Source organism: Triplophysa dalaica, chromosome 3 (assembly GCF_015846415.1).
Source record: "Triplophysa dalaica isolate WHDGS20190420 chromosome 3, ASM1584641v1, whole genome shotgun sequence".
Lineage (NCBI taxonomy): Eukaryota > Metazoa > Chordata > Actinopteri > Cypriniformes > Nemacheilidae > Triplophysa > Triplophysa dalaica.
In genome coordinates, this window is record NC_079544.1 from 16358142 (window position 1) to 16368731 (window position 10590).

At 38.8% G+C, this 10590-nt stretch overlaps 1 protein-coding gene across 1 annotated transcript; it reads right to left on the reverse strand.

Moving 5' to 3' along the window:
• Nucleotides 1-2420: 2420 nt before the first annotated feature.
• Nucleotides 2421-5458, reverse strand: aqp1a.1 (aquaporin 1a (Colton blood group), tandem duplicate 1). The gene is made up of 4 exons (XM_056743059.1): nucleotides 5044-5458; nucleotides 3843-4007; nucleotides 3480-3560; nucleotides 2421-2973 (listed from the first exon to the last, which is right to left on the reverse strand). Exons 1-4 carry the CDS (start codon nucleotides 5398-5400, stop codon nucleotides 2794-2796), a joined length of 783 nt encoding a protein of 260 aa, XP_056599037.1. The 5' UTR covers nucleotides 5401-5458; the 3' UTR covers nucleotides 2421-2793.
• Between the last annotated feature and the right edge of the window lie 5132 nt (nucleotides 5459-10590).

The window sequence follows — 10590 nt, forward strand, 5'->3', positions numbered from 1 at the left end:
ACATCACACACTGTGCACAGAACATTCCCCTTAGCTAGAGACTCTAACATTCTCACACGTATCTCCTCAAAGTTTCATAAGAGATCTCCGTAACATCTCACACTGTGCTCCGACTTTTCTCCAATAGAGACTCTAACATTCTCCGATTCATCACCTCTAAAGTTTCTAAAGAGAGTGTGTATTAAAAATCAAATTAGTTGGAGATTGAGTCATAGGCCATTTAATGTGTCATCGCAACTACACCGGGTTGGCCTATCAGCCAAGAAAGCTTGATGATTACTTATCCTGTTTTTCTTACTGATAACAGCATATGGTACAGTACACGACTATTTATAACAATAAATATTGTGCCATGTGCACTTAAATTGTACAGCTTTCATTGTATCAACAAATAAAGAGTAACATTAACCAACCTTAGAGGAGATAAACGTGCGTGTTTTTGACTCAGGAGACAAGTGCGAGAAGCATGAGACTCAAGCAAGTCTCTATGTTAAGGTCACCTCAAAAACCTTTGAGTTATTGAAGGTATGCCCTTGGTTACCCTAGTGAAAAATAAATATCCCATTTTTTTTTTAAATACATTTATTTCATGCTAAGCATACTGCAAATCCATTAACATCTTATATACTTAATGAAAATACACTGCGTTTGTATATGTGGTATACTAAATTGGTATACTTCTGTTAAATTGGAACAACTAATTTTGTACTCAATATACTTTAATTGTGGAGTATTAGTGCTGAAAAGTTTAACTAAAGATACATTTTGATTACAAGTGTATTTGATTGTGCTAAAGTGGAACTATTGCAAGTATGCTGCAGGTCCACTTCAAATATCTTGCAATGAAAGATTGATTTTATAAAAAAATATAATAAAGGGGCAGTCGTGTTCTAATGGTTAGAGACTTGTATCCCAAACGTTGCTGGTTCGAGGCTCAGTACCAGCAGGGATTGAAGGTGGGTGGAGTGAATGATCAGCGCTCTCCTCCACCTTCAATACAATGGCTGAGGGGAGACCCTTGAGCGAGGCACCTGGCCCCCCGACTGTGCAGCAATGGCTTCACACTGCTCTGGGTGTGCGTTCACAGTGTGTGTGTTACTCACTGCTGTGTGTGTGCACTTGGCTGAGTTAAATGCAAAGCAAAAATTCTTATTATGAAACACCACTTGGCGTCACATCACTTTCACTAAAATCCTTTTTCAAAAATGACATTAGAACACATTTTTATTCAAACACAGGCTAAATATATGCAGACATGTAAGAGAATAATCAGCCCTTAGTATCCTGAACTAAGATAAATCTCTGTCAGAAACATAGCCTTGTGGTCAGCACAACAACATCGTAACACAGCAGCACTTCAGACGGCTTGAGTTCGAATCTCAACTAAAAGTACTTTCCTCTTCCCTTCCTGTCTCTCATCCTACAGTCATGTTCAATGAATGGGAAAAACAATATCATCAACATCATCATCATAAAAAAACCAACGGTGAAAAGTTCCCAGTTTTCTTCTTTTCATTACTTTCTCATGCACTTGTGTCTGATTTTATTTATCCTGAGGAGTTTTAGGAGAAACATCTGAGACACTGTTGATACAGTGAGAGATATAAGAATCTCAACTAAGTCTCAGATATTTCTCATGTCTCAGTTGTGTTTACTCTTATTTCTCCTAATGGATTTTAGGAGAAACACGGGAAGACAAAGCTGATACCTAAATTAGACAATAAAGAGATTTCCCAAGCTTCTCTCACCACAATCTCAGTTTTGACTGTCTTAGACATCTATCATTTGCATCTATTTTTGTTTCACCTAAGGAATTTTAGGAGAACTGATAAACTGCTGACATTTAATCAAGAAACATAGAAGAATCATAACTGTGTCTCCCGAGCTTAGAGAAAGTAACCAATGAGCAAATGCTTTTCTCCTTTTTGCTGTTGTATATACATTTCATGTTATCCCCTGTGTATACTTAGAGAGTAGTGAATAGGTTAGAATATCACATGACGTACATTTCTCAACATGCAGGATAATATATTCATTGTATTAGTCAGTAGGTAAGAAGCGGGCGCCAACCATTGTACGTTTTTCAAGACATTTTGGTTAGATAGTATAGTTTACTTAAGGCGTCTCAGACGCTGAAGATCTTTTTGTTTTCTTTTTTTATTTGGTTGTGGGTTAGAGGATTATGTGCGAGCTAGATTTGTTTTGTTTTGTTTATTTCTTTGATTTACCACCGCTCGCGTGCATTTAACATTAGAATACAGCATTAAAATGCCCTTGTAATAATGTAATGCTCTCAAATTGGTATAAAGCTCTAAAAAGAGTTTTGAATCTAGAGCTCTGATTAAGTGAAGTTTATCACCATCAGCTGAAGAAAGAGCTGTTGGTTTGTTGTATCTTAAAGAAGAAAAGCAACAGACTTATTTAAGATTTAACATCTTGAAGTTTACTTACAAAAGTTAAGAAAACGACATCATAGGGTACACTTAATACAATATAAAGTGACAAAAAAAACAAGTGAATCTATATTTTGAATACTGATATGTGAAATTTTTGAAAACGTTGGATAATTTCCTGAGGTAAATACTGATTCACTAAATGAGAGACAAAACAACAATAAAAAGCTCAGATGAATTAAGACAAAATGCCAGCTAAATAGGCTTTACATTTGCAAAATTAACACTGTCATATAGTACATTTAAAAACAATGCTATTCCCCCGTGGGGAAAAAATATATATTTACAGATGTTTTGAAGTTTTGAAGAGTATGATACATTAGATATGTCAATTATTGTGTCACTTTGATGACATCTCTACAGCAGGGGGATCATCAGTTCCGTTGACATCATAATCAACAGCAGGACCAGAGACCAGCACTCTCATGCGGTCAGGAAAGTCATCCATTTTCGGGTAGAGCAGGAAGTCATAGACCAAGGCGGCTGCCACACCTCCACACATTGGGCCTACCCAGTACACCTGATAAATATTTCACAAATGTTTTTTATAATTTAAACATTTACAATATTAACAAAAAAAATATTCTCAAGCACGTATTTATGTTTAGCAATTCACTTATTTGGAGGGAATTTTTATGACACTCCCTAAATTTAGATCTGGTTCTTCCTGCAAGACAGAGCTGTGTTTCACACTACAAGTTGAGTTACACCCCAAAGTTTAGTACCAAAGCTTACTGGTTTCGAAAAACCCCTTCTCCTAACTATGAGCAATCCTAATGGTGCAAGCACCACTTATAAATGCTATGTGAGCATATGTTTACTATAGATTATTCCACACAAGGCATTCATCTAAAACAATATCCTTGTCATTTATTAACCTTAAATGTTCAACATTAGCTTATTCTGTCTTCTGATAAGATTCTAAATAGTTTAAAATTAACAAGAGCGCAGTGCTAAGTATATACACAGATACCTTACAGATATCGATTTGCAAACAAAGAATACAGAGATGAAACTGATGATTACCCAGTGATTGGTGAAGTCTCTCATAATCACTGCCGGGCCGAAGGAGCGAGCAGGATTGATGCCACATCCAGTGAAACTAATCTACAAAACAGAAAGAAAAGAAAAGTAAGTTTAGATTAAGAATGCTCATGGGTGAGTGGGCGAGAGCAATGGGCTGCTCATCTCCAAAACAATAATAATAGTCGGGCGTATTTCTCTTTCGCTTTTGATTAAAGCAAAGTATAAAAGTATTTGCATAGTTATACATTTCTGTATATTGATATCTATTCTATAACCCTGGCAATATTTGAAACAATGACAAGAATGCCTATGCAGAAAGATTTAGACGAGGGGCAGGGGAAAGTATGAATGCTGATTACTCACGGCTGTCAAATGGCCCAGACAAACACTGAGCCCAATGGCCAAGGGGGCGGAGCCTGTCACATCACGCCTTCTTTTATCTGTGACTGCTATGACACACAGAACCAGCTGGAATGTAGCGAAGAGTTCAATGCCAACACCTTGACCTGCAGAAATATCTTTGTTGATCTAAAACACACACACAAACACTATTTGACTATTGCAGAACTTAGCAAAATTTCCACTAACTCTGACATTTCCTACAACTATTTTAAAGCGCACACATCACAGTTGTATTCAAAATTCACATGCATTAGATATGTAGAAAACATTTAGCATTATTGAATAGTAAATGTGATTTTTCAATGAACAAGTGTTTTAGGGAATAGGGCAGCAGTGAGTTTAAACAGCACAACACACACAACATAACATAACATGACATAACATAACATAACATAACATAACATAACATAACATAACATAACATAACATAACATAACATAACAAAACATGTAAACACAACCAATATAACCAAATTGTAATCCTCGTACTAAAGAAAGCAACCTCCAAGCATGTCAGATAAGTTTATTATCAGCCCTTGCCTGACAACACACCCATTTACACCGACTGACTGTGACGCACTGAGTTATACTGTTTACCAATGGCAATTTTTTTTAAATGCTCATTTTATAAACAAGTTATTACTATTTTTGTTACACATTTATTTCAGTAGGCTATATACAGGAATATTTACGTATGTAATTATATATTTATTTTATATTTGCTTCATTTATTTCATACACAGTTTTGTATTTAGTTATAATTATTTTTAAAGGCATCTTGATGCATCTGAGAGGCAAAATACTTGGAAAAGTTTGATACATTTCTATACAGCAGGACCCAGAAACTAACTCTCAGTAGTAATAATCTAATAGTATTTTTTCCAAACAATAATGACTCCAGAAATTACTAAATGTATTCAATGAAATATATTTTAAAATGTCATTTTTGGGGGTTATATTCCTTGATTACTATAGTGTTTTTTAATTATTAATATTATTAGATTGATTTTAATGTCATGGACATTTTCTTTTATTTAATTATTCAAGAAGTCAAATTAAAGCTCACATTTTATAAATTCTACACGGAAATAACTAAATGGAATTAAGCTGCTATTAGAAGCCCTGAGCACACCTTACAGGTAAAAAAGAAAAGCGCTACTCACAGTATTAAGCCCCAGAGCCTCCCCTTTCGTGACGCCATAAACGATGCCGCTGGCCACCGCTGCGCCCAACATCTGGGCCACAATGTACATCACAGCCTTCAGAAAGCTGATCTGGCAGCTGGCTAGCATGCCCAGCGTTACGGCCGGGTTCAGATGGGCTCCGCTGATGTGCCCGAGACTCTGGGCAAGAGTGGCGATGGCCAGCCCGAACGCCAGTGCCACCTTGACCTCCTGATCTGGTTTGTCATTGTTGGAGTTTCCAACAGCAGCTGTAATGCTCAGGAAAATGAAGAGGGTCATGCCCACCAGCTCGGCCAAAACTGCCCTCCAAAATGCCTTGCTCTTCAGTTCCTTCATGACTGCCAGTTTCGGGCACTCTCAGCTGTTAATGTGGGGCTTTCTGTGGGCACCAAGTACGTTTCTCTGCCAAAAGACAGCATTTATAGGGCAGGTCCCGCTAATGAAAGAGGGGGCGGGTTCAAGAGAAGGGGGCAGAAATAGGGAGTGTGTGAGAGGGATGTAAAAACAGAGGCAGGCTGAATTGATGAGAGATCCTGTGGAGTTTTTCTTCTCCTTTTAAAACTTCCTTCATTAGAAACTTTAAAAAAAAAAAAATGTTTTTTTGACAACCATTATAACATTGTGTTTTAACATACACGCATGCAAATTAAAAAATTGGGAACACTTTCTGGACACAGTATTTTCTACAGTGAAGAATAATACATGGAAAATAATAAAAATAGGAATAATGAAAACACGAAATTACATAATGACACGTATGAAAATTATAAGCAAAAATCAACAAAAGCATCTTATATCTTAAATGTGTTACTGTTTGCAAACTATTGACTACTTTGCTTCATACTATCCAGCCAAACTCATTCATTAAATACAAAATAATCATAATTTACTCTAAGCATAAGCATTTAGATCAAATGTTTTCAAAATCACAATAAATGTTCAGAAATTACTTTTGCTTGATATTGTAAGAAGCGCATATCTAAACAAAACAATACAATTGGGTATCAAGGGAAAATCTTTACAGGACTAACAACATAAGAGTAAATGTAAGCTCAAATTCTTCTTTCTAATTTACACACACATCCTATAACCCCCCCCCCCCGGCATCCTGAGACAATAGAACAAAGTCAAACAAAGTCAAAGTCTCTCAGTTGTTCACTATGTATCTACACACACTGTATGTTTGTCATTCATTTAGGTTTCTCATGATCCTATCCTGTGTGCAGAACTGTTAACTGGGGTGCGTACTTTTATATTTTTCCATTTATCTAAACTTTGATTTTGTTACTTCATAGTTTTTAAATATTAGTAATATATTAGTAATAACTTTCATCCTTAGATTGTGAACTTCCTACCATCTGCCCTTACCTCCTGATCCTTATTGCCAAAATAAACTCTTTAGAGGATATCAGTGGTGTAAGGTTTTATCATCTGCAAATAAACTTGTGATTAAAGAAAGATATGTCACACGCATGCATTGATGTACGTTTGAATTTTTTAGGGTTTTATCTTAACTTACTCATGATGCTTATAAGTACAGTTCTTGCCCACACACTGTGTATCTGTTTTACTGCCTATTAAATTCACTTTATTGCATCGTAAATGTAAAAGAAACAAGATGAGCAATATTGAATCAAAACTAAAGTCGGTCATTTGTCTTTTAGATAGAGTAGCATGAGAGGAAATTAAATGTAATTTTCACATAAACATTTTGAACTGACGTTAAACACATTTAGCACCTGTAACTGCAGTGTATAACCTCAAACAAAGGGATAAGGTGTTGTTTAGTACATTATGATTTGCAGAAGATCTTCTCACATGGTTAGAAGATTTTCACATGGTTAGTTTGTAAAACAATTATTTATACAAATTTCAGATTTATTTGTTTGTATTAAATATATTAAAAATGATCTTGGGGTCTATGAATTACTATTTTATGCAACATACAATGTTAACCTATATTAATTTGTCCACAACATTGTAGGGAACATAATATGTATATGTATATTTAGCCACAGAAAAAAATGTGTAGATGCATTTGTAGATGCATTGGTGCCAACCCATTACAGTGTTTGTTGAATTTCAACTAAATCAAACCTCAGGATTGACAAAGTCCAATAGCAACGTAAAAGACTGAAGGCAAGACACATGAAGATTGTGATAAAAATGTAAGAGATTTTCCTAAATACATGTACAGATATGACTGTTGTATTGCTTAAGTGAATATTAAGTATTATATTAAGTGAATATATGAGCTTGTTTTCTTTGCCGTAATTGAGGTCTGAAAAAATACAAAGCATCTTTTTCTGTTATTTTGACCTGTTTCTTCAGTTTTCATGTTCTGCTAATACATGCAAATAGAAACACTATTTTTGTTTGAAATTTAGGAGAATTATTGTTTGAAGTCTCTTAATTTTACCCGTCGCTGTATTTCAAGCCGAACTGAATTGTGACCTTATGTCACCATTGCATCATGTAGTAAAGAAAACTGCAAATACTAACATTACTGATAACTTGCATGTATAACTTTGAGGGACATGAAGCTCAAACAAGCATCAATAAGAGTATGTTGTACTGTAGCATGTGATTAAATAGACTGATAAAAGATGAACCAACTACAGATGTATGTTTAATGTTAGTTTTGTCGGTACTCAACAGATAAGATAGACTGTAAATTGGACTATCTGTATCTAAATCCTGAGAAAAGTACCCTGAGAAACTTACCATTTGCCTTTCATTTTGATAAAACGTTCGCTTTAAAAGTTCTTATTTATGATAACATGGCCAACTTTCTGCTTACACATTCTATCAGTTTTCACTGTTATCTGTTCATTCTGACAGTATAGTAATTTATCTTTATATCTTTGCTGTTGATATGTATTTGTGTTCTTACGTCAACATTAAACAATCTGCACGTATCTACCATTTTCAACACATGTTTAAAATCATTGACATTGAGAAATGAAGTGCAACTAGGTGTCATGAGCCAGCTTTAGCAGACACATTACTGACAGATTACGGTTTACATGTTGAAAATTCCACTGTCAGATTTCACTGTCAGTTTATGTAATGTTGACTTAAAGACAAAAATGTCCAGCATTCTTTACCTGAATACACAACCCAGTCTCATAGGAATTTGTGAAATTGTTACGAAATGTAAATCTATTCATTTGTGTTCATCAACACGATTTTCCTTTTTTATTTATTCGTGTCACCAGCATTTTTCATTACACAGACTGCGAGTGTATGTACATTAATATATTTCTAACCTGATATCAAGACTGTGTTGAAATACACAGCACAACAGAAAAACTGTTGTTTTTCAACATAAAGAGAGGACACACATTGCTCTTTTGTATACTTCAGGACTATTTCAGGAGACATTTGAAATTAATTGTGAGAAGCAGCTTTAAGCAAATGTCTCTGTGGCGAGGTGGCTCGCACCCAATCAGCGTCGCCATGGTTATGCAGGAAATCAGCCGATCGTCAACACCTGAGATCAATCACCAGCAGGGATAAAAGCCTCACAGCCAGGAGAAAGAGTGAGTTACAGCTCCAAGCTTCTTACCCGGCTGACGTGTCTTGTCTCTCCCTTCTCTTTAAAGATTCGGACGTATGACGAACGGCGGATTCCCCAGCTAGAAGGATTTCCGGAAGTAGTGACGTTCCCTCACTCGACAAAGACGGCCTAGTGGAACTATTCACGTGAAGGACCACGAGTGGAGGACTTTATCCGGAGCTGAGCTTCACGAAAAGCATCTAGTTTTTGTTGACACTTAAATAAATTACCCTTCGGGGCGTTTTGTTCATCCACTTCCGTGGTTGTCTCGTGTCTTGCACCCCACAAACTGGTGGAGAATGCGGGCATATTGACGCAAGACATACATCCAGGAAGTATAATAATATTTTTTTCTGAATTTTTTTTGTCCAGGGGTACGCTAGCTCTCTCTCTTCTGCATTACCGACCCACTTCCGGGTGACGAAACCATGGAGGAGATCATTCGCCGTGTGACGGACCTGAACATCCGCCAACAGACGTTTAATGAACAGATGGCAGTACGACAGGAGAGGCTAGAGCATGCCTTCACCCATCTCGTTGAATCTGCTGCCGGGGGAACGCCTTCCACAGACCACCGTGCCGCCGCCCATCGCTATCTAACCAAACTTGGAGAGGCTGATGACGTCGAAGCTTTCCTCCATACATTCGAGGTAACCGCAAATCGGGAGACCTGGGATAAAACCGAATGGGTAAAGATCTTAACACCTTTTCTGACCGGGGAAGCCCAGCGGGCGTATTTTTCTCTACCATCCCCTCTAAACGAGAACTATGACGTCCTGAAAGAAGAAATACTCGCCCGGGTGGGTGTCTCTCCAACCACGGCGGCACAGCAGTTCTGGGAGTGGACGTTCCAGAAGTCAGTGCCAGTCCGCACTCAAGCAGCACAGCTCACACGGTTGGCACAAATTTGGCTTCTCCAGGAGAACCCGACGGCCTCACAGGTTGCTGAGAGGGTGGTGATCGATAGACTGTTGCGCGCTCTACCTAGATGGCTGAGAGGCCCAGTGTGCATGAGGAACCCCGGAACATTTCGAGAGGCGGTAGAAGCGGTGGAATTGGCGGAAGCGGCAAACGCTCGGGACATGGGAGAGAGAGCAGCGGACCCGGCTCGGAGGATCGCACCACCATGGCGGCGCATGGAGGGTACCTCACGACCAGTAGAGAGACCAGCAACCCCCTCTCCTCGCGATGAGCCGATGCCGACCGAACCAGCAACGCCAGGCCCTCAAGCATGGCTAGTCGGCTGTGTTGGGCACATGGAACCGCCCCGGGGTGCACCAAAGAGGACGATTCGTCTAGATGGGAGAACAGTCACAGCGATATTGGACTCAGGAAGTTCGGTGACCCTAGTGCAAAGTTCTTTGGTCCAGCCGAAGGGAAAGCTGGTTATACCCATTACCTGTGTTCACGGGGATACTCGCAGCGTCCCGGCTCGACGGGTGACTATAACAGCCGGACCTGGATCTTGGCCCTTGGAGGTCGGTTTAGTTCCCGACTTACCCGTTCCGGTTTTGCTGGGAAGAGACTGGCCAGGCTTTGAAAAACTGTTGGCCCAAGCAGTGCAGCCGAGGAACACACAGAGACGAGGCCAACACCGGCCAGTGACAAGCAAGGGACCACCAAGACGGATCGCGATGTTAGCCACCGAGAGCGAGCGAGAGGGTGAGTCAGAAGGTCGTGTTAATAATCTGTTCTCCGATTTGTACCATCAGGTAAACATAGGAGGGTCATTTGGACGAGACCAAAGAGAAGACGACCGATTGAGACACTGCTGGTCTCAAGTCCGGGTGGTGGACGGAGAAGTCCGCCAGGACCCACCTCACCCACTTCCATATTTTATGGTAAAAAGGGGTCTACTCTACTGCGTCGCACAAAGACGGGGGGAGGAAAAACAACTCCTGGTAGTCCCAAAGTCCAAAGTGAACCCCATACTGGAATTGGCACATACCCACCCTTTAGCGGGACAT

What these genes read in the sequence shown, in the direction of transcription:
- aqp1a.1 (XM_056743059.1), bottom strand. Translation starts at nt 5,400, where the DNA reads ATGAAGGAACTGAAGAGCAAGGCATTTTGGAGGGCAGTTTTGGCCGAG. An exon ending in AGGCTCTGGGGCTTAATACT is followed by an intron (nt 4,008 to 5,043) that starts GTGAGTAGCGCT and finishes TGTGTGTTTTAG; the next exon opens with ATCAACAAAGATATTTCTGC. An exon ending in GAGACTTCACCAATCACTGG is followed by an intron (nt 2,974 to 3,479) that starts GTAATCATCAGT and finishes AATATTTATCAG; the next exon opens with GTGTACTGGGTAGGCCCAAT.